The sequence below is a fragment of the Lasioglossum baleicum genome, chromosome 6 (genome assembly GCF_051020765.1).
Source record: "Lasioglossum baleicum chromosome 6, iyLasBale1, whole genome shotgun sequence".
Taxonomy (NCBI): Eukaryota; Metazoa; Arthropoda; class Insecta; order Hymenoptera; family Halictidae; genus Lasioglossum; species Lasioglossum baleicum.
Genome location: NC_134934.1, coordinates 9,335,524 through 9,362,333, shown reverse-complemented (window position 1 = coordinate 9,362,333; position 26,810 = coordinate 9,335,524). Strand labels below are relative to the sequence as shown.

The following is a 26,810-nucleotide window of genomic DNA, read 5'->3' as shown; positions in this document are numbered from 1 at the left end:
TGCAACGTGTCTCCCATTCGCCCTACTAATTCCCCGTCATCAGAGAGGGGGTTGGAGGGGGTACATCATTTCACCGTGACTCCCCGCATCTGGCATCACTGATCTAACGACTCTGGTGCTCTGGTGCCAACCAAATGAGGTAACAACAAAATTCCTATTGACGAGAAACCGAAATACATCTACATTGATCTACATTCTACATATACATATATAAAGATTTTTATATCTCAAATAAATTGTAGATAAGATAGAGATAACAGATAGTAAAACTTATGTGCGTCTGATTACAGTTGACATAAATTTTGCATTCAGAGATTACATTATATAGGTCTATACACAGTTTACCTTTATTTTATAACTTCATCTATTATAAATTAACTTCTCTTCATATGGATTGATTCAAGAGTGTTTTGTAATTTAACAGTTACATACAATATTTGCTATGGACTATATGCAGCAAATAATATAGGTAAAGTTTCTGTAGTTATTAATATTATTTGTTAATTGTGTATCTTTATGAATAGGCCTTTCCAATACAATAAGATAAGTAGTCGTTTCTTTAAAGTATTATCCAGTATTATCTACAGCTGTTTTTGTATTCTGTTTTCTAAACAAAATTCCCACCAATGTAACCAGTATAAGAACAAATTGTTGTGTGTATATATCTGGCTAACTTTACAGCTTATATTGAGCTTATATCTTGTAACCTACAAATACAGTAATGTGTAACAAAGAAAATAAGTATTATTTTTAAACAAATATGAATGCGTGAATATGAAATCGCAAATTTTGACAACACGATTGTGATGTAACTAAGCCGGGGTTTGATGGCAGAATAAATATTAAAGTGTAAATACGTTGTGACGAAGTATAATTTATAATGTAAATAATTTAACTTGTTCGTTGCATTTAGGATAACAAATATGGAGAAAGATAGTGAGGTCATCTGTATTTCATCGGATGATGAAGATACAGGACAGGTTTGTGCGACTTAAAATGTTTTAATATGTTGTTAAACTTTGTAACTTGTCAATTCCCGAGTATTTATAAAGTAAAGTTTTCTTGTTCCTCGAAGAAAGTGTGTTTCAATTATTATTATTATAGGTTGCATCGAATGGAAGGCAACCTGTTATCAAACAACTTAAAAATAATTGTATCACTTCCATAAAGACAGAAACTGCTTCACACGAAAGCGGAGAAATACCAGTCTGCGGACAGAAAAGGAAAGCGTCTGAAATCGGTGATAATATTTTTAAAAGTCAACCAAAAGTGTTACGAGAAGAGAAGAATGTTAAAGAACCTGACGCGGAGGAGGGTTCTTCGTCTAGTGGACCGGCGAGTGGAGATGACAGCACAGAAACAGTTGTATTAAAACCAAAATTAGTGATTAAAGAGAGTAAACCGTTCTCACCCATGGAACAGGATATATTTCCGATGTTTATTAGTTTATGCTTACAAAAGGATCACTCGGACGAAATGAAAGTTATTATTAACAAATTAAAAAGACGATACGAGAAACTAGACCTAAACTATACTAATTCAAAAACTTTTATTGATTTTATAAACGAGAAAAGAAATGACATTATGAACAGTAACAATCAGTTGTTTACGCACATATTGGAAGTGATGAGCGAAATGAAGAGCAGGTGTAACGGCAAATCAACATTACTATCACGGAAACTGCATAGCAACAGTTCTGAGTTATCTAGTTCTACCAATGCACATAGAAATAATGTTGGCGATGCAGGTATAAACGAAAGGAATGTTACAAACGAAGAAAATATATCGACGGATAAAGCTACAAGGGAAAAAATTAAATTAATACTAAAGACCATGAAGAAATGTGACAGGCATATAAAAAAGCTAGAAGAATCAGAAATAAACTTCGACGACGAAGATAATAGCAGTTATATTAGTTTAGAAAGATACAAGCATCGAATGGTGGAACTTTATAATAAGTATTGTCAGTACACCGGTGAGAATAAAGATGCGGGACGACAATACCTGAGGCCGAAACACTTGAGCACAACTGGAATTGTAATTGTAGACCATGCTATTACAAACTTTATCAACTCTAAATTATCTAAGTTGCATGAGCTGAAAAAAATCGGCACATTCACGAACGCAGTGATTTTCCCAGATTACAGAGACATTCTGGATTGTGTCGAGAGGTGTAACACCTTAAATAATTTAGGATTGGACACTAAACAACAGCAACGTATCGGTAAATTGATGAATTATTTATTAGAACTATAATGTTGGATTTTTGTCCAGTTGCAATTGTATTTATTTTACAGCTAAGAAGGCATTCATTGAGTTGGGAGAATATATACAACGTTCTCGTCGGAACGATTACTGGGATACATTTTCCTTGTTCCTTGAGGAAAAAGAAGAAGATCCAGCTTTGAAGGATGCTGAGCTGGCTCAGAAATTGGCACAGAACAAAAGGCTAGGTGAACAACGTTTGACATGTTTGTTCGAAGAGTACGTAAAGAAACAAGAAAATGTTAGAAGCGGTTTAATGGACGCTAACACGTCATCAAGTGAAGAGGATGAAGAGGAGGACATAGAGAACGAGGAAGGAGATAATAACAACGATGAAGATGATAATATTAGCATGGCAGATGGAAGTTTAAGTACAGACAAAAATAAAAGTAGTTCAGAGAGCGATGTAGATGAGGAGGAGGAAGAGGAGGAGGAGGAGGAAGAGGAGGAGGAGGAGAAAAAGGAGGAGGAGGAGAAAGAGAAGGAGGAGCAGATAGCGGAGCAAGGGAAGAAGGAAGAGGAAAACAAAATAGATGAAGATGACAACAAACTATGCAAGAAGATTGTGAAACACGTTATTAAAAATTCTGATATAGTAGATGTGGATGGCGCTTGTCGAACGAATGAGGATAAATTGAAAGACACGATCGCCGATAGAAAATTGAAAGACGTTGCAAATATTTCTATCTGTACAGATACATTTGAATCGGAAGCAACAGAAGGAAATAATGGAACAGCGTTGCCCAACTGCTCGGTTGATGAAGTATCTGTGAAGGTAGATGTCCCAGTTGATAGAACAAAAGGTTAGTGTTACCACATCCTAATATCAATGAGAGCGAAATAATTTGACAAAGAAAATAAAGGAAACAATTAGGTTTTATAATCTATGTATGTTGTAGAGGACGAAGCTAATATAACCGAAGAATCGATGGATAGTAAACCGCTAGAGCAGGAAAAGCCATTGCTACGAGTGCGTTCATTTGCGAAACATCCGACTACGTGGAAAGACGGATCTGAGAAAGGGAAGGAGTCAAGGGCGGAGAAGAAATTGCAAAAGGACAACAGTTTTGTAGATCTCACGTTGGACATATCGGATGAAAACATCAGTTGTGCGAATACTAGAACCGAACCGAAAATGTTATCACATATGCAAGATAAATTAAAGGTGATATTAAGACCAGCAGTAGCTGCGGCAAGTGGGACGAAGCTAGCAGGTTCAAGCATAGTTAAAGCGCAAGACCTCTCCAAATATTACAGAGTATTCAACCCCCAAGTCGCAAATTCAACCGGCGCAGTGAGATTACAAAACGGACAAGTGATACTGATCGCAGCCAAACCACCCACAGGACAACCCGTCAATAAAACGCAAAACGCCGTTTTGAAACTTCAAGTAAGACAGAACAGTGAAAAGAATGTACAAATTCAACCTAAAAAGACGTCGGCAGTTGTTCAACACGACCAAACTACCTAGCAACTACAGAGAAAGGATACGTCTGTATCAGAGCACACGTATCTAAAACAGAAACGCAACGTGATTCATTTAGATCATTGTTACACGAAAACCATTCACTAACGACAGATTACCAAATGGACTACAATTAGGTAAACTTAATAATTTTCTACGGTAATTTTGTAATTTATGAACAGAAGAAACTGTACAAGTACAAGGATATGTTACACTTAATAAATTTTTCATGAATACCGATGCATGATTTCCGTATGGTCGATAATGTATCTTAATTTACAGTGGCGCACCCAGGGGGGGAACCAGGGGACCACGTCCCCCACCAAGAAAAAAATAGCCCTGGGTACCGTTAATAGATATTTTGGCTAAAAAAAAGGTCATCACGCAAAACCTAGGGCTGGGTTCAACTCGCCCCCCCCCCCCAAGATTACATCCTGGGTGCGCCACTGTTAATTTATATATATATATATATATCAATACAACAACTTGTTATGCGCAAAACATGTTAGCCAGTATGATTTTTGTTAGAAGAAATTCTGGCTCCGTAAGTTTTTCCACAATGTCGAAGTGATCGATGTGTTCGCGAAGCAACAGATACTGGATGTCGTCCACCATCGTGACGAGTTTCTAGAATAAAAAGAAAGAAACATGAACAAAATGTCTTTCTATGAAATGAATAGGTATAGAGAACATCGCTAACGAAATACCTGAACACATTTGCGTGATTCATCTATAAACTCTGGACTATCGCATTCTCCATCAGTCACAATAACTTTCAATCCATTAATGGATTTGTTCTTTGAAGTGTCGAGACTGGTGAAACTATATGCCGCAATTTCATCTCTGGAATAATACATTTCAATAATAATTTGAATGTAACATGGTTTGTCTCAAGAGTATTTGTTAGTCTGCGAATTTCATGCATATAAAAAAAGGTTTTATAAAAAGAACAATGAGGATTCTATATTATGCAGGATCTGATAGGCCCTTTTGTGAAGTAAGCAAATTTTTGTATGATTTCAGTCTCTGGGAATTACTCCATGAAAATCTTCAACAGTAAATAAGCATTGCAGTCCAATTTGACCCAAACTTTTAATATTCAATCATGAATATTAAAAGTTTTGGCCAAAACAGAGATGCAATATAAAAAATGGCAGAATCATTATAGCGAGTGTAAATGTTTGTGTTTGTAATTTCAGAACGTGTACTCGAAAAAGGTATTACATGCAATTATAATTAACCCTAGCTATATATACACATACATCATGATTTATTTGACACCCTAGATTGTAGCGAACCTTGATCTTTCGTTAATAAAAATTTTAGAAATGTTAAAATGAAAATGGAATACAGTAATAGAATATCTCATAAATATATTTACAGTAGTGTACGAAAGTTTAAGACCGCTCTAAAGAAGACGATAACTTTTTTAATATTGTACTATACGATTTGAACTTTTTTGGGAAGCTAAAGCAATTAGTTTATTAAAGGATGTGAAAAGAAATTTTTTCAAAAATTGCAATTGATCGGAATTGTTGGAAAAATACTAAAAGTTGAATTTTTAACCATCTTTAAACCATTTTTACCATCTTCAAACGTTTGTAGCTCATTGCAACGTCGACCGATTTCGACGAAATTTTCAGAATATCTTTAATTGACACAGATCTACAAAAAGTATTTTCTAAATTTTCAATATAGGCCCACATAAAGAAGTTAAAAATTCAACTTTTAGTATTTTTCCAACAATTCCGATCAATTGCAATTTTTGAAAAAATTTCTTTTCACATCCTTTAGTGAACTAATTGCTCTAGCTTCCCAAAAAAGTTCGAATCGTATAGTACAATATTAAAGAAGTTATCGTCTTCTTTAGAGCGGTCTTAAACTTCTGTCCGCTACTGTATATTATGCATCTATTTTTATAAAAGCATCTGTGTAGTTCTGGGGTTGATTTGAACACTGGAACTACCGAGCACTAAACGCAATTGGCATACACAGCCTTGTAATACTGACAGAGTTGCATTTATTTAGATTTCGTAACAGTTTTCTTTAAATATGTACTTCGATGGAGAAGTTCAAAAAAACAATTTCTCAGAAAAACATCTATAGTTTTGATATTTCTAAAAAGAAAACAAACCAGGAGCAGGTCATTTTGACCCCCCTTGGTAGATCTAGTGTTAATGATAACATTTGGAGAAAAATTTCTTGCTTTTGAGATAAGCCATGGACGTTGCATTCATGTAGAATTCACAGGATCAACGAGAAGCTTACTTCGTAAGGTTTAAGTTGTCGTTGATAGTCGTATTGACCAAAGGATTCAAATCATAAATTCCTCCTATTAAGACGAGGCCTTTCAACAGATTCATGTATCCTTGTTTCGTCATTCTATCCAACCATGACTCGTCAAATAAAAGACTCGCTGCCAAATGTGCGCCTGCACTGTGGCCAGCCACCCAAACGCAACTAAACATATAATTTGTTTATAAATTAGAGATCTATACACGTTGATATTTAGTTAAGCCTCCGAGACTTATGTTTTATCAAATAACCAGTCTGTGACACACCTGGCTCCGTCGTTTGAAGCTAATTTTAATATCTTCTCGATTGCCACTTTTACTTCTGATACTATGTCTCCGAGCCTGACTAAAATAAACGATTGTATCTATTAGTTGTATTATTACATAACTGCAAAACAATGAGCAAGGAATATGGAATTACCACGAGGACATAAATCGTAGCCAACAGTTATAACTTTGATTCCTCGAGCGACGAAAACGGGTACTGCGAATGTTGCCACATCTCTGCTACCTTCCTGCCAGTATCCGCCGTGGATGTATACGAATATTGGAGCATCTGAAGTGAGCATAACGTATTAGAAAATGAAACAATGGAAACTGAGAGAAACTGCGTTTACGCACCTTTGGGTAAATCAGTTCCATATACGTCGTATTTAGCAGAATCGGAGTTCCCGTATGGAATATCCAGTTCGCAATTTACGGTACTGCGCGCCTTCTTCGTAACTGTAACAAATTGTTACCTTTAGAAGTTTAATTTATCATTCGAAACAATTTCATATCGCCGACGTTAGTCTATCTACGTCGAAAAATGGGAATTGTATTGTACTATTTTGTAACTAAAGCTGTAAGCAGTTGTGGGAGATACCATGGTCATTTTGAAAGAAATATCCTTACGGTTTGTTTTTCCGAGAGGAGGGTACTTCGGAAAGCAGACCACATACGATTAAAATAATTAGAATAATTTTTATAATTTGGTGATACACAGTATTACGCAAGATTTTGAATTTCGTCCAATTTCGCTTCAATTCGATCATCTTTGTATCATGTTATGTTTGTTGCAAAATCTCTGTATATAATTCTGCATAAGTATATATGTTGTATTTCTAATCATAATAGAAGTAAGGTTTTTGTTCGGATACATTGTTTAGATTATAAAAGGTGGTGAGAAACGTTCCACCCGGATGAAAGATTTTGAATAAAGACTAAAGCTGAACAAACGTTAGAAATATGTTCGAATATACAGTGAAATACGAGTAAAAATCTGATGGTACCTCTCAGTGTGCTCGATGGTCAGATTTTTATTTTTCGTTTTACACATTTCTATTTCCACCTGTTCTGTTTACCTGTTGTAGCGAATTTGTAGTAGTGCATCAATATCTCCTCAGGCCTGAATCTCTTGTTCCATCTGCTTGGCGTATATCTCACCTCGTGATCCTGCAAAGATCCTCATAGATCATTTTTGAATTTCTGAAAATAGCGAAGATTTTAACGAATGGATGACTAATATGCACGCACCGAGATAGACATCTTCGATCGATACAGTCGCCACAAGTTTATAGACAACGTCTGTAAAATTTAAAGCTTTTGCAAGCGTGATTTCTGTTCTAGTTATTTAGACGCAATTGTTCACGCGATACTATCACTGTCCAATCACATATCTCCGATTCAACGTTGCAGCTTTTGCGAAACTCCGGAACACTTTGAAACTTGTCTGCAGGATTTCCACCTGGGAAGTTCAAAGCAATACTAATGGCAAGTATACGACTCGTTTACCTTAAATTGTCCCCGTTTTCCATGGATCGTGTAATTAAATTCAATGACATTTCCCGAGTATTTCTGAGCTAGATCGAGCCACTGTTACGTACCTTCAGCGCACGCGACTAAGTAAGTAAGTCCGCGGAGGTTCTCGACACTCCCTCACGCAGCCAGACATTTTTTCTTATTGCAACGAGATTACGTGTCAGTAAATTTACTTGTTTCACAGAATGAATTGGCACATAAAGACTATCGATATGTTTATATAGAGATATGTAAGGTTGTTGCATGCAGTGATTCAGCTAAATGTGCCATATATATATATATATATATATATATCAGTTACACGGGAACTTAATATAAATTTGATATATGAAAGTTTTATATGGTTTCAAGTAGTGTTGTATAAAGCTCGAGTCTTCGAAGCTTCAGAGCTCAGTCTTAAAGACTAAGTTTCTATAGAAGAAGATTTAGAAGAAGTCTTTAAGACTGAGCTCTGGAGATTCGAAGACTCGAGCTTTATACAACACTAGTTTCAAGAGTAACATATTGGAAAAAATAATCCCAATTGGGATAATTAATTATCGATCGTAAATGTTCAATATCTAATTTAATGATGCTTTCGACGCTACCGTTTCGATCAATTAATAAATCTAGCAATTTTGCAAAAAACTTATGTCATTCCACTTAAAAAAATGAAGGTAGCCTTCATATCTCCAAAAAAAATTACATAAAAACAACAATTTTTTTGGTATCGTATGAGCTCCATTTTACCATTCAACTTTGTTCCTCAGACATTTGACGTATCTTTAAAAACAACAAAGATATTTAAGGTGGTCAAGTTAAGTGAAATACCCGGTATAATATCTCCGTAACTGTCGCATTCGCGTGTCTGCCAAGCGACAGTTGTAGTATAGTGGGACTACTTTTTTTGTAGTTACGACGAACGTAGAAAAGGATAACGATTGAAAAAGGAAGGGGGACTGTAGTTCGCGACTTGCGCGAATCGCAACGTTTCGACTCTCTATCTCTCTTTAATTTTTATTGGAAACTTTAATCGCTTATCTAAAATGTTTTTACTCATCATGTGACCTCGTCGATGTCTATATACATATATTAAAGTCCAAGGTAACTTATTATAACACTTGGATCAGTTTATATTAGTAATTTTAATGAAAACAAATTTCGTAACTCGAAACTAAAACAATCTAGGAAAAATGTTTATAAAATAGCCTTGTTTGCTTCAATGTGTTCTGCCGAGAGACAACGTTAATGAAATGTTTATTGACAAATATATATAGTTTACTAATTCGCACAGATTAATAATTGTATGCTAATATGGGCTTATTATCGTTCCATGTATACATATAATAACCGAATTTAATCAAATAGAGCCAATGAGCACCCGAGTAAGAACAGTTATGTACAGTAAGGAGCATAACTGATTCCACACACTTTAAATCAGAATAACTTTTATATGAATGGACCAAACGACTTCAATTTCTCTGTAAGGCTAGAAGAATTAGTTTAGTAAATGACGTCTAATAAATAAGTTCATAAAATGCATTTGGTCGGAATTGTGAAAAACAATACTAAACATTGATTTTTACAACTTTTTTAGCTGGCCCAATAACGAAAATTTAAAAAATGTGTTTTGTCAACTGGTATAAATTATACGTATACGCTCCGAAAATTTCATTGAAATTGGTTAATTGGTTTACGAATTATAAACGATCAAAAATGGTAAAACTTGCCACTTTATGGTACACTAGAAATTACCACTTTTGATCGTTTATAATTCGCAAACCAATTAACCGATTTCAATGAAATTTTCAGAGCGTATATAATTTATACCAGTTGACCAGACGCATCTTCTGAATTCTCGTTATTGGCCCAGCTAAAAAAGTTGTAAAAATCAATTTTTACTATTGTTTTTCACAATTCCGACCAAATGCATTTTCTCAACATATTTTTTACACATCAGTTACTAAACTAATTCTTCCAGCCTTACAGAGAAATTGAAGTCGTTTGGTCCATTCATAAAAAAGTTGTTCTGATTTAAAGTGTGTGGACTCAGTTATGCTGCTTACTGTATATCTATGCCGAATCTGTTTATCAAGGCTTAGATAATTTTGTTTCTGCGCGTACGAACCTTTATTATCCTAGGCGAATCGTAATGCTCATATTATCAACAGTTAAAGCACCATATTGCCGTTACAGATACACAACGTGCAAAGTTACGTAACTATGGTTATGCAAAGCTGTATAATCGTTCAACGATACTGTACTTTGAATGTTTCTGTAAACAATTAACCCTGGGATGGGTTCTTTCAACCTGGTAAACTAGGTAACTTGAATCGCGAACCAACCGTAAAAGCATTTGTAACGAAACAATTCGAACAAATTTTGGAAATTTAAAAATGAATAGGACAAACGATTCGATAGAAATTTAATATTTTATGAAAATTTTACGGGAGGAGAGGGGATTAAATAGATTAATGATTGATTAATGAATTGAATAGAATAATTACTAAAACGTTTGAATAGTAAAACTTGTTTTGGTAATAAAATGTTAGTTAATAGCAAACATTTTATGAAAATAGTTCATGAAATTTCAGTGGAAGTGGAAGTTCTTTGTTTACACAAAAAAATATATATGAAACAAACGTTCCATTTGATCCATTGCGTTTTATATACATAACATTTATCCTGGCACAAAATTAAAGTTACAGTCCGTGTACAAAGTATATTCGTACACATTAAAAAAACGAATTACTTTTTCAAGATTAGACCCAACAGCTTCAGTTTCTTTTCAGACGTTACAAGGATTAGTTTACTAGCTAAATAATGTTTTTTTTTAAAATTGTTATTGGTCGCAATTGCAAAGGAAATAGTAAATGTCACGATTTTTAAATTTTTTTATCTGTACCTGTAATGAAAATTTAGAAGGCGCCTTTTTGGTAGGTCTAAGTAAGTTATACACTTGTACAGAGTTTCATCGAAATCGATCAAGGATGTTACGAAATATAATTGATTGAAAATAGCAAAAATCGTGAGAATCTGCGATTTAAATGAATCGCAAACCGAAAATCCAAACATTTTTACATCTTCAATGCTCATAGCTTTTTTATCCGTCAACCAATTTCAATAAAACTTCGTACATATACATATATAACTTACTTAGATTTACAAAATACATTTTTAAAAAAATGTTTAAATCGAGGACTTTACTGTTCCCTTCGTAATTGCGACCAATAACAATTTAAAAAAAAATTATTTACACATTAGCTAGTAAACTAACGCTTCTGACGTCTCAAAAAAACTCCAGCTGCCGAGTCCAATTTTGAAAAATTTATTTTTACTTTGTACACCGACTGTACTTCATTAGTAATTGAAAATTTGAACAGTTCCGTTCGACCTGTAGCCAATGCATCGAGAAGACAAACGATAACAAATAATTTTTCTTGTAAATATAATTTAGTCGAGTGAATCGGCATATTTGTAATATTTGAGAACTACATAGTTGGCTCGTGTGGAGCCTGTTCTTCGCTTTTGGTAGGGTTACTGAACGTCTGAAGGAAATTTTTACGAGTCGATCGAAATAAAGGCGGACAAGGTGAAGTCAGGCTCCGAACGCGAAGCAAAAGGTGAAATATATCTGTTAAAAATATACTTACAGAGGCTATTGCATGTTCACGGAGAACGTATAGCGAGAATAGGCTACAAGGGTCGGAGAGATTGAAAACCAGAAAAACCGGTCCCTTCCTTTTGGCCCCACTCTTCCGTAACGCTCACCATTCTCTCTATGGAGAAGTCACAGGTAAGCCCCCGTAGCAGCTGATGTATCGAGTATCGTGCCACGTCGACGCCTACCCGCAGACCACAGGTAAGAAGAACCTTTCCCCAGTCAAAAATTCGTCGTCGGTTCAACGGAGATTTCTTCCACAGAAATCGTGCAATCCGGAGTCAAATTCGAGCGGAGGCCATCAACCACGCGCAACGTTTTACTGCGGACCATCCACACCAGCTACAGTAGCGGAACAAAACTCTATGAAAAGCAAAATTTCGCCTGTAATAGAAATACTACTTTTCCATTCCATCTATCCTATCGGTATCGTAATAATCAAATTTGCGGATCTTTATGCAAAATAAAAATTGTTATGAACTGATGGAGGTCGTTTACACCATGGATAAATATTAATAAAATTTTTTAACAGTTTAAAATTGTGCGGTTTAGGGTTTAGGGTTAAGAAGTGTGTCGGCAACTCAGCTGGGACATGCAAAATGGTATAGGCGGATGAAGTATCGGAGTTATTGGGTTTTGTAGATAAGGATTCTTGATTTCTTGTGACAGTTAACGATTTTCGCGCGGCACGTCATCAAAGTATAGTCCTTCACGAACATTTTTTTAAAAAATTCCAATTAAATCGATGAAAAACTGAGTTGTCGGCAGATTTTTGTCCAAAAAGATCGGTTTCTCGCCCACTGTGAGCCGGGTCAAATAACGCTCGGGCATTGCTATCCGAGGGTTGACGGATGATCACTCGGCCTGTTTCTACGGTGGTTTCCGCATGGACGTCCAAAGAACTAAAGACTCAATTACACCGCTAATGAAACAGCAACGACTCGGTACCCGGCTGCAGGACCGGACGAGATTTTGCCGATTTCGCCGTGTTTTTCTACGCGAACATCCCGACGCTCGCCTTGATGGCCCTTCTCAGTTTACGCATCTCGCAACCGGTTTCCAGAGTGCATACTGGGTTAATTTATTTGACCCACCGACTACGCTCGCCTCCAATTAGTTACCACCGGCATTAAATACGTATCCTTTTATATACGTACTGCCCTCGGCAAAATTCAGGATCGCGCACTCGAATATCGCCGCTATTAATAGCACAATGATTCCCCCACAGATGGTCGGCGATTTTCTATCGAGTCATCCTGCATGGTAGGCGTGAAACGCATTACTATTTAATCTCGCGAGAAAGAGAAAGAAAGAGAGAGATTCCCACGCGTATTCGCATTCCTTTCCCAACCCCGTTTAAACCAAGTTTAAACCTTCGATCTTTCAGCTGGCCAAATAGCCGGTGCTAGAGAAAGTGTTGCCAGAAGCCATCCGTACCTTTAACTCGAACTTTTCCCAGGAAGGCCGACTGTTTCGGTGGGAAAATTTCGACCTGCGTTCACCTACGCCTCTTGAGCCGAACCGTATCGGTCCCTTAATTAAGCCTTAAGGGGCTGGCTTGAATTTCCGAGAAACAAGAAAGAATTTCCAGAAAACAAGAGAAGCACTACTTCTGAGGGATCCCTAGATAAAAGATAAACCTAGTGCACGTCACTACTTGATGTCCTATTTTTGCGTTCTCTGGAAATGGTTTACAAAATTTAGCCTGTCAGAGGGAGGCTTGTAGAGGTCCCTCAAAACTAATTATTATATTGTACATACCGGTTTATGTCTAACGACTTTTGTTTGGAACATTTTTGGATGCAACGTGTATAGGCTACGAGTAAATTCAGGTGGTACAGTTCAGTGACCCACTCTGTATATTACGAAATCAGAACTTTCTGAATCTATTCCAAGAAACAAAGATTAAATAAAAATGAATCTCTTAGTTTGAGCATTTGAATCAGTCGGAAAAGAATGGGTGAATTTACATGAATTTTTTTTATAAATCCATCAAATCTGATCATAATTGATTCCACACACTTTAAATCGGAATAACTTTTATATGAATGGACCAAACGACTTCAATTTCTCTGTAAGGCTAGAAGAATTAGTTTAGTAAATGACGTCTAATAAATAACTTGAATAAAAATGCATTTGGTCGGAGTTGTGAAAAATAATACTAAAAATTGATTTTTACAACTTTTTTAGCTGGCTCAATAACGAAAATTTAAAAAATATGTTTTGTCAACTGGTGTAAATTATATACGCTCTGAAAATTTCATTGAAATTGGTTAATTGGTTTGCGAATTATAAACGATCAAAAATGGTAAAACTTGCCACTTTATGGTACACGACAAATTACGACTTTTGATCGTTTATAATTCGCAAACCAATTAACCAATTTCGATGAAATTTTCAGAGCGTATATAATTTATACCGGTTGACCAGACGCATCTTTTGAATTTTCGTTATTGGCCCAGCTAAAAAAGTAGTAAAAAACAATTTTTACTATCGTTTTCCACAATTCCGTCCAAATGCATTTTTTCAACATATTTTTCACACAACATTTACTAAACTAATTCTTCTAGCCTTACAGAGAAATTGAAGTCGTTTGATCCATTCATAGAAAAGTTATTCTGATTTAAAGTGTGTGGAATCAGTTATGCTCCTTACTGTAAATGTATGTATAGTTATCAGCTGTACTATATTCTTATATTCCTCAATGGAATTTTTACTTTAGATAAACTGGGAAGCAGATACCATGTGAACCGCCAATGAAGAAATTTGCGCTAGTAATTATTTTAATGTGTCTGTAGATAAAAACTGTGTTTACAAGTAAAACGAACTTGAAAAGTCCAAGCAACTTTTCAATATAAGTGTAATCAAAAGTGGAGTTTAAAATGAAGACTTTAATTACGCTTTTCTGTTTAACAAAGAAAGATATTTTTCACGGAAAAAGAAGAAATTCCGAAGAAAGTATGCCTGCCGAACTGGGAGCCTGAGCTTGACCGAAACCGAACTTGAAAAGTCCAAGCAACTTTTCAATAGAAATGTAACCAAACTGGAGTTTAATATGAAAACATTAATTACGCTTTTCTGTTGAACACAGAAAATGTAAAAATATTTTTCACGGAAAAAGAAGAAATTCCGAAGGAAGTATGCCTGCCGAACTGGGAGCCTGAGTCACCCGAAGCTCAGAACGGAGAAGATTTTTCTATTGGTTCTTCAGATCCTCCGGAGTGGACACACTCGCAAGAGAGTATGGTCTTACTATTTTCGTTGGACGAAATATCCTGGCTGTCGAACCTGTTTGCTTCTACCTGTTCGGTCTTGTCTTCGAACGGTGTGAACAATCCCTAAAGGTACGCATACCGGTGCTGTGAATATGTTTCTCACGAGAAACGTGAGTAAGCGACAGTGTTAGTCAGCGTCTTTTCTTCACAATAACTACAGTACTGGAAATGCCAAGTGTAATAGTAGATACGCTACTAATCCGATTCTAGCTAGATACGGATACTCGAACGCAATGGAATCGATAGTTGCAACTGCAACGATTGCTTTTGTACACTTCTCTTATCATAACTGTTCCACGCTTTTAAGCCGCTTTATGTAACACATTTATGGAATTTTCAATTTTCCTAGACAAATTTGAAGAAAGCGGAACCACATAAAATCTCATTTCCAGTGGGAACAGCACATTTTAGAATTTCAGATTTTTTGAAAATCGTTACAACGATCTTATATATAATTTTTATACGATTTTATATATAAACCATAAATGCATAAAGATATGTAACACATTTATTTTCCTAGACAAATTTGAAGGAAGCGGAACCACATAAAATCTCATTTCTAGTGGGAATAGCAAATTTTATAATTTCTAATTTTTTAAAAATCGTTATAAACCATAAATGCATAAACATTCGCAGTCCAATGAGTAATGCTAAACTCCGGATTTGATGAATTTATGGCAAAAGTGAGTAGGTGCGATTTAAAACAGTGGAAAGATTAAAAAACTTTAAGGGTATGAATATAGTCGTAATATTTATATTATGTTAATTAATATTATCCGTGACTGATACAAATTTTCATGTAACTCGCGTGTCTTGTAACTGATGCACGAACCTTTTATTTTGCATAAATAGAAATCAACAAATTAAAAAAGTCAAACCATGGATTATGTAGTAGGGAATGAGTAAGTCACTATTTTTCTAATATATCCGGCGGGTTAACAATTATCGTCAATTTTCCGGTCAGAATCATGTGTAAGCAATAACATTATTCAACGAATTGGAAAAATTTTCGAAAAAAATTGTTCACGATCCTGCCAGGATTCGAACCTGGAATCTTCTGATCCGTAGTCAGACGCGTTATCCGTTGCGCCACAGGACCGAGCTAGGGGTAGTATTTTCTAACATTCTATGAGACAGTTACACATACGGTGACTATACGTTTAACAGCTAAATAGGGGACAACAACAACAAAAAGTAGGCATTAATACAACACATATACAGCGAAAAATAAAGCGGCGTGTAAATGTTTTCTCAAAAATCATTTTTCAATTCAATTTTCCAAAAGGAATGATTTTCTCAAACAAATGTGCACGCTGCATTATAGGTCCCAAGAAACGGTATAACTTTTCTTTAAACCATTTTTTGATATCTTCTGTTGTTTACGACTTATAAACATGTATGTATGTATTTACATGGAAAGGCAGGTTCGGATAGAAGGGTTGATATCTCCCTCAAAATGAAAAACGGGCACGTACGAATTACAGCTATCTTCTCAGATACGTCTGATAAATATTTATGCAAACTTTTATCAAAATCAGAGTGTATCAGTCTCCGATGTTTCCTTATCAGCTAATATAATGGAAACGAAGACTAGGTCGGTCGGTGCTGCTCCCCCTTATCGATTTAATAACACTGTCCAACAAATGGTAACCTTCTTGCGCTTCAGTTACCCATAGACGATTTTTTTAGTTTTCGAGAAATCTTTTATCTTTTTTTCAAGGTGGACAATCAACGACGAACCGTTGATGTTGGAGCCCTGGGCTAATACTATTTAGGGGCCTACCCAGTTAAATTAATTCGAGTACCAAAAATTTTTGTAGAATTTATTTTTCTTAAGTTTTAAATTTAAACTGTTTTAATTTTTTGGGGGTCGCGAGGGGCACCCTTTGACTGAGCGGGGCCCTAAGCTGTAGCCCATAAAGTCCATACCTAGATCCGCCGCTGGAGTGAAACAATAGCTTTGTAAAAAAAAATTATTTTTTCTTTAGTTTTGGAATACAATTTTTTTTTGGGTCAGTTTGACTGAGCGGGGCCCTAAGCTGTAGTCCATAAATTCCATACCTAGATCCGCCGCTGAAGTGAAATAATAGCTTCGTAAAAAAAAATGTTAAAGCTTGTTTCATGGTCTCACGGGTTAGGTTTAATTATTCAATTAATGGCGCAATCTTCTAATCTAACTATTATAAAAAATTAATAGACTTAGTTTGCTATAGAAAATAGTAATGAAAAGTCATTTCAATCTTGTTTGTACCCGCACGGTAGCGGAGATGAGTATCGAGTAATTATACCTATTTTTCTTACACAATGATTCGCTTTAATAGATTCGTAATTAGCGAATCAAACCTTCAACTTAAAAGCACATTATCGTTCATGCGATAGAATGAGGCAATCCACGTGACTCATGCTGTAAACAGATTTACTGAGTTTGGTCGTAACTGTTTCACGAATCTTTACGTAAATTTACGTTCTTCTATGTGTTGGAACATTAAAACGCTAATGAAACAACATTTACTACATTTTATTATGTCGAATGACGATATAGATAAGTTTATATAACTTTAGTAAATTAATACAGAGGAAAAACTCTCTAATTTCCCCTTCAATATTTGTCAACCTTCCACGTTTCTTTGTCTCAATATTCGTGAATGTTGAAAAACCAAGCTCGTTTTAATTTATCAGTGATTTTGAAATTTTTACGGAATACTTCCTCAAACGTACACATAACGTAAGGCAATAAACGGGTCCAATCAATCTCCAGGTAAATGTGTGTAACAAGTACGGTAAGCAGTAACACTGTAAAGGTACCGTGATATAAATAAAAAAATCGGAAACGTTATCTTTTTCACGTTGAATGTAACTGAAGAAAGAAGACGATTCTATTCAAGCGAACTGCAAAGTAATCTATCGCCAGATTGCAGATAAGAAGACGATCCAAATGAAATTAAGGTGCGAGTCGTTTTAAATAGAATGCAACGTCAGATGAATATCTATTGATAATGGACGCGTTAAGGAAAGGATTTGAATGACAGTGCTCGTGATATATCTAGCTTGGCAGATGTGTCGCGATACATACTCGTAATACTTGCTCGGTAATCCAACACTCGGGGACATATCGCGTTTCAGAATTCGTGGTGATCACGTAAGAATTGTTCAAGAGTTTAAACGTTTTGGTCAAGGATTCGACCGTATTAACCAACAGCAAGATCGATAAGAGGTAGCAATTATTTATCGACGATGATTGCTACTCACCGCAATATCAATCTAGAATCGTTTCGAATTTCAAACGTAAAATGATACGTCAAGCTTGGCATTTGTAATGTGAAACGTAACGTAGACTTTTCAATTTTCAGCATGCGTATAACTAACGCACAGTGAGCCACAATAATATTGGGACACTTTTGTGATATCAGATCGTACGATTTTTTCGCGAGGTTGGAGCACTTAATTTACTACACTCAGGGCCGGCCATCTGGGTTGAGAGGGCCCCAACACGATCAAGAACTAAAATAATGTAATTTTTCTGAAGTAATTAATGTATTAGCAAAAACAAAATCACGCATTAAATAAACATTCATTAGTAATATACAAGGTGAGTCCGAAGAAACAGAACAGCTAAATATCTACGTTACTTTTCGTTGTACAAAAAAACTTCCTAGGGCAAAGTTACACTGTTCGAAGGGCCACATGTAACGGTGTAAGGGAAAAAATTTTCGAGGTCATTTTTTTCATTAGATTTCAGGGTCACCGATATTTTTTTTAATGGAATGAGGTATTTTGTAATTACATCAATCGATGCAACTGGACATCCGTTATAAAAAAGTACTAACCTATGTATGTCGAAAAGTTAGTAGTTCACGAGATACTTCAATTTAAATAACTCTAAAACACCATTACTGTCGTACTAATTGTAAGACGTTACACAAGTAAGCAAACGCTAACATCAATTTCAATTTCAATGTCAATTTTTCAATTTCAATTCGTTAATTTCAAATCTTCAATTTCATTTTCAACGTCAACTTTTCAATTTCAATTTCAACTTCAATTTTTCAATTTCAACGTCAATTTCAATATCAACCCTTCAACTTCAACTCTTCAATTTCAATTTCAATTTTTCAATTTCAACGTCAACTTTTCAATTTCAATTTCAACTTCAATTTTTCAATTTCAATTGGTTAATTTCAAATCTTCAATTTCATTTTCAACGTCAACTTTTCAATTTCAACTCTTCAGTTTACACTAGCAAGTAAACGCTAACGTTTTAGTACGACAGTAATGGTGTTTTAGAGGTATTTAAATTGAAATATCTCCTGAACTACTAACTTTTCGACATACATGGGTTAGTACATTTTATAACGAATGTCCAGCTGCATCGATTGATGTATTAAAAAATATCAATGACCTTGAAATCCTGTAAAAAAATGACCTTGAAAATTATTTCCCTTACACCGTTACATGTGGCTCTTCAAACAGGGTAACTTTGTCCTAAGAAGTTTTTTTGTACAACCCAAAAGTAACGGAGATATTTAGGTGTTCTGTTTCTTTAGACTCACCCTGTATGTTCGTGTTTGTAAATTTTTTTTTACTTTACAAAAAATTTGGGGCCCGAAATGGTTTCTTGCACCCAGGCTCCTTTATAGAGAAGGCCGGCCCTGTATGTACATAGACAGCGGATTTTATGCATTTATGACAAAAATGAGTAGGTGTAATTTAAAACAGTGAGGACATTAGAAGAATTTAAAAATACTGTTACATTATTTTCAACCTACTGATCATATTAAGAAAGAAAATAAATTTCTATTTCACGCCAGTTTGTTGCAATTCGAGTAGGAAATTTTTATTTTGCATAAAGATCCGCTGTCTAATCATACATATTCTGAATATTTTATTTTAAAATCGGTAGATGCGGGGAAAAAACTAGAGGCATTGAAAAATGCAAGAATCATAAGATTTATTTCAGTTACAGGCTGAAAACCGTGAGAAACTGCAATTTTTCTGACAACAAACTTTAAACGTTTGTAGCTTACTGCAACGTTGACCGATTTCAATGAAATTTCTCAGTCAATATAAATCTACAGACGTATGAACAAAAAATCTATACATGTCTCCTAAATGTCAAAATGTGTTTACGTATCATTCACCTAACAGTGTACGTATATCGTATATTCAAATTTTGAATCATCGATCAATATTTCGGATGAATGGAATAAAAGATGGCGTTGCCAGAAATTCATCGGAAGTCTCAAAATTCCGTAATCACACGTTGAGTGACACAAAATGACAGATCGCTCGAACTGGAACGATTTCTACATACAAGTAAAATAGAGAAAGAGAGAGAGAGAGAGAGAGAGAATGAACTATAGTTACCAGTCAGAAAAGTCGTTGTCCTGTCAGAACTGCACGACCGTTCGAACACGTTCGAACGAACGCGAAACGGCTCGTTGAACGGGAAGGTTAAATTCGGAAAATCTGAAATCCCCGGGAATACAGCGGTAAATCCCACGAAGACATCAAGAATCGTTCGAGAAGTACGAGAAAATCCGTCTGGTGACCGGCAAAAATTTCGAAATTCGAGACTCGAGAGAGAGAGAGAAATTTGATTCGAGACGCATATACATATTTGCTGGTTATTTGCCGAAAATCGTGGAGCATTGTTCGCGAACGTAAGCAGAGAATCGGGGATCTGTGAGAGGGGTACGCATGCGTGCCGAACGGAGGGACCTGAACCGACGGTACCCGATCGTGGACGAGGAGAGCCGACAGCGGGCCGAGTTGCCTTTGCGATCCGTAGCCGGCGACGGAAAGTGGGGTTAGGTCTTTGGTAGAGGGACGCGAGTCGACGCGAGAGAGGACGAGTTTTTCTCAGTGCGGTGGAGTGGGGATAGAATCTCGGTTCTGTTGGTGTGTGGAGCAGAAGGCAGAACGTATAGTTTCTCCGAGCAAGCTGTGTGTACGAGCTGTGTGGGTCAGAGCGAGACGAAGAGTGCCGCGGCGGGTCGAAAGAGAGAGGGGACGAGCGACGGTTGAACAGGCTAGAACGAGAGGTGGTGAAAAGGGACGACGAGTTGCTTGTGGAACGAACGGCATGTCCTCGCGTGCTCGTGTCGTACAACGTTTCTGAACGCAGCCATTACGACAGAACCGCTCTCGGTGACGCTTTGCTGCTCTCGGTAGAGCGGTGCTCACGCGCGCAGTGATCGCGGAACGATCGAAACGGGACGCACACGTGTTTCGCCGGAATTTTGAAAGAAAGGATTTCGGTGACGGAAGCGCATATCTGTGTAAGGTGTGAATCAAAAATAAAAGAGAAAAAAAACTATTTACGTTTAGTCGCGTTCCTATTGTTCGATCACCGGTCTCTCAACGTACCTGTTTTGTTTTAGTGCGTGTACGGAGGTCGAGAAAGAGAGAGAGAGAGACGCCTTTTGACGCGCGGCGTCGCGTCGCGCATACCTTCATCGCCACCCTGCGGTTCTACCCGACGACCCCAACGACTCCGACGACCACGAAATCTGGATATATATTTTCTAAAATATAGCTCTTGTAATTTCGGAATTGAAAAAGAACTAAAGCTGCACGATGTTTGACGTATTCGGCTCGGTGAAGGGGCTGCTGAAGCTCGATGCCGTCTGCATCGACAACAATGTGTTCCGGCTGCACTACAAAGCCACCGTGATCATATTAATCGCGTTTTCGTTGCTGGTCACCTCCAGACAGTACATAGGAGATCCTATAGATTGTATCGTCGACGAGATACCGCTTCACGTGATGGACACCTATTGTTGGATATACTCGACGTTCACGATCCCGAACCTGGTCGGCACGATCGGCAAGGATCTGGTGCACCCCGGCGTCGCGGCTTACGTCGAGGGCGAGGACGAGGTCAAATATCATAAATATTATCAGTGGGTGTGCTTCACGCTGTTCTTCCAGGCGATACTGTTCTACGTGCCGCGTTACCTTTGGAAGACCTGGGAGGGCGGCAGGATTAAGATGCTGGTGTTGGACCTGAACTGCCCCGTCATGACCGAGGACTGCAAAACCGAAAGGAGGACACTGTTGGTCGATTACCTGGTCGGGAATCTCCACACGCAGAACTTCTACGCGTTTCGGTTCTTCTTCTGCGAATTGCTAAACTTCGTCAACGTGGTCGGTCAGATCTATTTCATGGATTTCTTCCTCGACGGCGAGTTCACCACCTACGGATCGGACGTGGTCAAGTTCACCGAGATGGAGCCGGAAGAGAGGACCGACCCGATGTCGCGGGTGTTCCCGAAGGTGACCAAGTGCACCTTCCACAAGTATGGTGCGTCCGGTACCGTGCAGAAGTTCGACGGCCTATGCGTGCTACCGTTGAACATCGTCAACGAGAAGATCTACGTATTTCTCTGGTTCTGGTTTATCATTCTATCGGTGTTGAGCGGGCTGACGCTGGCCTATCGTGCCGCGGTCATTGCCGGACCAAAGCTTCGCCTGGTGCTTTTGCGGGCTCGCTCGCGTCTCTCGCCGTCCGACCACATCGAAATGATCGCGGAGAAATGCCAGATCGGCGACTGGTTCGTTCTCTATCAGCTCGGCAAGAATATAGATCCGTTAGTATACCAGCAGCTAGTCGCCGATCTCGCGATAAAGTTCCAGGGCAAACAACACGTCTAGTATCCAGCCCCCCCCCTCCCCCCTCGACAATTCGTTCTCATCTCTAATTCTTTTTCCGGCTTGTTTGCTCTCCGAAACTTTACCTTCGATCAACCGAACCTAACGATCGCGATCGACTTCGAGGGGCTTGTGTCGCCTACCGCCGCGATCTAGACACTGCCGCATGCAAGCATTCCATTGTCGTCTTTCCGCAACAACAAATTTATTCCAGTTCTCTCGTGTTTACGTTCGCGACGAACACAGTCCCCCTCGATCGCTCGCGAACGCGCTCGGCTTTCGGCGGATCTGTGGAAGGGTGCCCAACTAGAACCGATTCGAACGTTAAAAAATTCTACTTATTTTACATTCTTTTCTTTTGTTTGTTTGGTCGAGCCACGCATTCATTCCCTTTCGTATCTCGCCATCTTAAGCGGGAGGATTCTGGTCTTTGAACCAACCCCCCACCCTCCATCTCGCGACCATTAGACATGCTCTTACTTTAGATATCCGTGTGTATCTATTCTTTTTTTCCGTTCGTTTGTTAACTCGTCGATTGCCACGGCAGAATACGCGACCGTTATCTAGATAGCGGATTCGATGCGTTTAAAAATCCTGTTTTTGTACATTACATTCGTCTGATTGGAACGATCGAGAAAATAAACGCAGATTCTCTATCTCGCAATGAATGTAGACCATTTTTATTCTGCATGGGAATCCGCGATCCAGCGAACGGTGATCGATCGTCGACGCGTTAAGAAACGGGGAGAGAACGCCTTCGCTTCTTTCGCCGGCGAGTATGAAATTCGATGTGGACGCGGCGAGTGACAGTGCCAAAAAAGTGCACGACGACGATTTGTCTGGAGATAACAGGCGGGTCGACACTCATTTTCGTTGGGCCGTGTAGCCGTTTTAATCCGAGGGTAACAAGTGGAGAGATAAGGGAACGTTTCACACCTTCTCCGGCTGGTATCTCCAGATACGTTTGTCGAGGCATCAGGCAGCAATGACGAGGAAACATTCGTGAAAGAGCTTAGTATTAAATTCCTCCGAACTGACTTTGGAGGTCTTCGTAGACTCTGATTATGTGATAAAATGGGGGACGACGTTAGTTCTTTTTTCTCTCTCTCCCTCTCCTAACTCATTGCCCCTCTCTTTCGCCGAGCTGTATGCATGCACCGAAGAACAAAGAGAAATTTTTTTTCCAGCCGATTTTTTTGATTGTTTAGATTTCTTTCTATCGAGTTGCTCGCGTGAAAGATCGTTCTGTCCTTCGTCAGCTGTATTGTAATCTACACTGCCAATCCCCCCGCGTATGCCATAGACAAAATAACTGTGTTTAGACGTTTTACGATAAAAGTAAGATATTACTGAAAACAGGTGCTCCGGTCTGGACAGATTGTTTCTGCAAATGTTCTTGTTGAAAATAACGATCGCTTCGAAAAGAATTCCTCCTTGTTTTTCACGCGGTCACGTAGACTTAGTTACTGTAAGATTTCCAATTGCGTTATTCGTGATGATCGAGTAACGAACATAACCTTGTTTTTGAAACTTCGTCGTTCTCCCAGAATCGTAATTTCACTGTCTTACCAGTTACATTTTATATCGTAGACGTAGGAATTACATCTGTATATTGTAGACAGTCTTATTAAATCGAAAATATAAATTTACATATATATATATATATACATATTTTATATATATATATACATAGACACGGATATATAGAACGAAATAAATGAGAATAAAAGGGAGAAAGTGTGTGTATGTGTGCGCGTGTGTTAGAGGTGAAATGAATGAGTGTTGAGAGCAAGAGAAAAAAATAAAAATGGAAAAGACAGGCAGGTAAACAGTTCAGACTGCACTAAATTCTCTGAAGACGTTTTTGCTGAGCGATCGTCTATTATAATATTTCGTCGAGGGACCAAGAAATATAATACAAATAGAAAAAAGTAGAAGGAAAAGTGTTGTTCGTCGTTGAAAATTTTTGCCGATTTCTCTGCGGACTCGATGCCCGCGTCGTTCCCGCCGTTTTGCGTAATCGATGTAAGCAATGTAATTCGACGAGAAAGTTCGCGCAGCGGCTACTAAAAAGACAATAAAGCGCCTAGTGATATAAGTAGACTGCAGATGTTTGGGTAAAATATTTAGATACATTCTTTTAGCAAACGTTTCACCTTTCGGTAGGTTTTAGTAAATATCCCTAGCAGCCTCGACGCGGAAGACTTTGTCTGGGTCCGTTCAGATCTCTGTTCGATCGACACATATTTCGGATTTTATAAATCTTTTGCCAATAGTTCGATGAGGCTTGTAAAACGTAGATGGAACAGATCCAGGCACGGCTCTGACCGAAGGGGTTCGACGCGTTAGAAACATTCCAAGCGAAATCAACAATTGAATCGCGGCTTTTTCGGGGGCATCTCTGTGTTATTGTGTTTCGAACAATTCCACGAACAAGCGCGTGACATTCGCAGTCCGACGATAGAGATAGATAGATATCTGCAACGATTCGCGAGAAAAAGTCCATGCTCAAAGTAAGACTGCCAAGTATAACCGAGACACTCCATATCATCGTGATTCTTGTATTTTGTATTGTTATTTAGGATCATATCCACACGTGAATAGAATTTGAACACCTCCCCCCCACCAACGACTTTGTCGCGTTTTATTTTTCCCCCTCTCATTCCATCCCGGTTTCACGTGAGTTTCGTTCCCGTTCGATCCTTTACGAGCCACTTTGCATAATATATTTGTTTTTATTATTATTATTCATCTCTTGTGTTTTCTTTCTTCGTCTTTTAACGTTACACCCGTTAGTAATTGTGGCCGATACGTATTTATTAATCGCGGGCCCGATCCTTTCCGAGGAGCTTTCGTCCCATCGCATGATAGATGGCGTCAAACAAGTTGCACAGAGTTGATGGGGGGCGTCGTGTTTGTTCAAAAGCCTTCGCGTGACGGAATAGTTGTTTCGTAAAAAGCTGTAGTGTCTTACGCGTGGAAATGTGCATTTCCAAGTCCCATCATGTGAAACGGCAAACCCGTCGGAGATAAATCAAGAGAGAGAGAGAGAGAGAGAGAGAGAGAATATGAGTGAAAAAGAAAGACAGAAAACTGTAACTGATTGTTAGAAGTGCCGATTCTGCGAGCATATTACGACCAATGAATGGGAGCTACGAAATCTATGTATTCGTAGATAGTGATAGTGTACTGTTAGTGCATCGGTCCGATGAATTTCCATGCTGACTAGGAGCAACATATATTTTAATACACATACGAACTCATACCATGCACGCGCCACGACGTACGTGCTTCCTCGCGCCTTTAGATGCGATATATATATATACACACATATATATAAAATATAAATATATTTTATATATATATATATATATATACACATATATATATATATAACATATATATATATATTAAATATATGCATACCATATGCAGGGCGGAGCACACAAATGGACACACATGAATCACTTCAATGTCATGTCGCATCCCCGCAAAAAAAATTAACACGACTCAAAAATGCAGCATTTGAGAAAAATCAACTTAAAGAATTCTGTAAAACCTATATTGAGATAGTTTAAGCTTCTTTTAAACTTCAAATAGGTATGATAAATTGCGAGATAGAGATGTGACGATTTTCGCGCATATTTTTCAACGACTTAACCTCAAAATTGCCATTTTTTGACTCGTGTCACGTTTCTTGCGGGGGTGCGATTTGATAAGGCTGTTCGAAGCAAAGCGAAGCTGAGTAAGTTCTTTTAGTTTCTTTTGAGCTTTTCCTATTGCGAACAGTTTGATTTTACTTTCAACAGTTTTTCCATATAGCCTAAGGATACTCGGTTCTTTTCATTTTTGTGCTCCACTTCGTGTAGAGTTATTATATATAAATATATATATATATAGTTATATTAACGACCCAGCTAGATGAGAATTGCTGGACGAACGAGTGATAATCGATTAGTAATGACAATTTTATGCGTTATTCTCCTGCTCTATCAATTAATGTACTGTTCTTTACTCGTTGATACTCCTAGCTATTCTTTACGAATGAGGGATTCGTAATTTCCGCGATCGAACGTCGCTAACGAAATTGTCAAGTTTATTGTATATGAGTCGCTTACGCGAGAGAGAAGAACTATCGAAAGGCAGTAGCCAGCGTTATATTGTATGGCTGGCCGTTCATACGCCTTTAAAACACGCTTTCTGAGGACTGACAAATACTGCCCGAGTATCCTATATTTTCGTACGAATGTTCTATTGTTAAACTGAACAAATAAACGTCAGCGAGTAATCGACCGTTCCAATCACTTCTTTCAGATCTGCTTTCCTTCTTTTCTGGGCCTGTTCCTACGTTCTCTCCAAAGATTGTACATATCTAGGTGCACGGTAGCGCACCAGCCAAGTTCTGTACCTCCTTTTACACG

The 26,810-nt window shown here is 37.7% G+C and overlaps 3 protein-coding genes and 1 non-coding gene across 9 annotated transcripts; 2 read left to right on the top strand and 2 right to left on the bottom strand.

Moving 5' to 3' along the window:
- Positions 1-119: 119 nt before the first annotated feature.
- Positions 120-3,964, top strand: Daxx (Daxx-like protein). 3 transcript variants are annotated; one of them, XM_076426352.1, is made up of 5 exons: positions 120-139; positions 914-980; positions 1,105-2,224; positions 2,298-3,068; positions 3,165-3,964. In XM_076426352.1, the coding sequence occupies exons 1-5, from the start codon at positions 135-137 to the stop codon at positions 3,734-3,736; spliced, it is 2,535 nt and encodes an 844-aa protein (XP_076282467.1). In that variant the 5' UTR covers positions 120-134; the 3' UTR covers positions 3,737-3,964. The 3 variants fall into 3 exon arrangements, with proteins under 3 accessions (XP_076282467.1, XP_076282468.1, XP_076282469.1); XM_076426353.1 differs by lacking the exon at positions 120-139 and adding an exon at positions 245-469; XM_076426354.1 differs by lacking the exon at positions 120-139 and adding an exon at positions 515-849.
- Kfase (kynurenine formamidase) lies at positions 3,881-20,373 on the bottom strand. Of its 4 annotated transcripts, none has more exons than XM_076426370.1 (10): positions 11,457-11,839; positions 7,540-7,750; positions 7,368-7,458; positions 6,646-6,747; positions 6,446-6,580; positions 6,292-6,370; positions 5,999-6,190; positions 4,438-4,573; positions 4,229-4,357; positions 3,881-4,019 (listed from the first exon to the last, which is right to left on the bottom strand). In XM_076426370.1, exons 2-10 carry the CDS (start codon positions 7,549-7,551, stop codon positions 4,002-4,004), a joined length of 894 nt encoding a protein of 297 aa, XP_076282485.1. In that variant the 5' UTR covers positions 7,552-7,750; positions 11,457-11,839; the 3' UTR covers positions 3,881-4,001. The 4 variants fall into 4 exon arrangements, with proteins under 4 accessions (XP_076282485.1, XP_076282486.1, XP_076282488.1 ...); XM_076426371.1 differs by lacking the exon at positions 11,457-11,839 and adding an exon at positions 7,890-7,975; XM_076426373.1 differs by lacking the exons at positions 7,540-7,750; positions 11,457-11,839 and adding an exon at positions 20,104-20,373.
- On the bottom strand, positions 15,766-15,838 carry Trnar-acg (transfer RNA arginine (anticodon ACG)). Its single transcript has one exon. It is a non-coding gene; the product is annotated as a tRNA-Arg (tRNA).
- Positions 20,374-20,535: 162 nt separating the features above from the next.
- On the top strand, positions 20,536-26,690 carry Inx2 (innexin 2). Its single transcript, XM_076426368.1, has 2 exons — positions 20,536-21,022; positions 21,120-26,690. The coding sequence occupies exon 2, from the start codon at positions 21,316-21,318 to the stop codon at positions 22,390-22,392; it is 1,077 nt and encodes a 358-aa protein (XP_076282483.1). The 5' UTR covers positions 20,536-21,022; positions 21,120-21,315; the 3' UTR covers positions 22,393-26,690.
- Positions 26,691-26,810: the final 120 nt, after the last annotated feature.

What these genes read in the sequence shown, in the direction of transcription:
- Inx2 (XM_076426368.1), top strand. Translation starts at nt 21,316, where the DNA reads ATGTTTGACGTATTCGGCTCGGTGAAGGGGCTGCTGAAGCTCGATGCC.
- Daxx (XM_076426352.1), top strand. An exon ending in ATGATGAAGATACAGGACAG is followed by an intron (nt 981 to 1,104) that starts GTTTGTGCGACT and finishes TTATTATTATAG; the next exon opens with GTTGCATCGAATGGAAGGCA. An exon ending in CCCAGTTGATAGAACAAAAG is followed by an intron (nt 3,069 to 3,164) that starts GTTAGTGTTACC and finishes TGTATGTTGTAG; the next exon opens with AGGACGAAGCTAATATAACC.
- Kfase (XM_076426370.1), bottom strand. An exon ending in CTACAAATTCGCTACAACAG is followed by an intron (nt 6,748 to 7,367) that starts GTAAACAGAACA and finishes AATTTGTTACAG; the next exon opens with TTACGAAGAAGGCGCGCAGT. An exon ending in GACAACTTAAACCTTACGAA is followed by an intron (nt 4,574 to 5,998) that starts GTAAGCTTCTCG and finishes GTATTATTCCAG; the next exon opens with AGATGAAATTGCGGCATATA.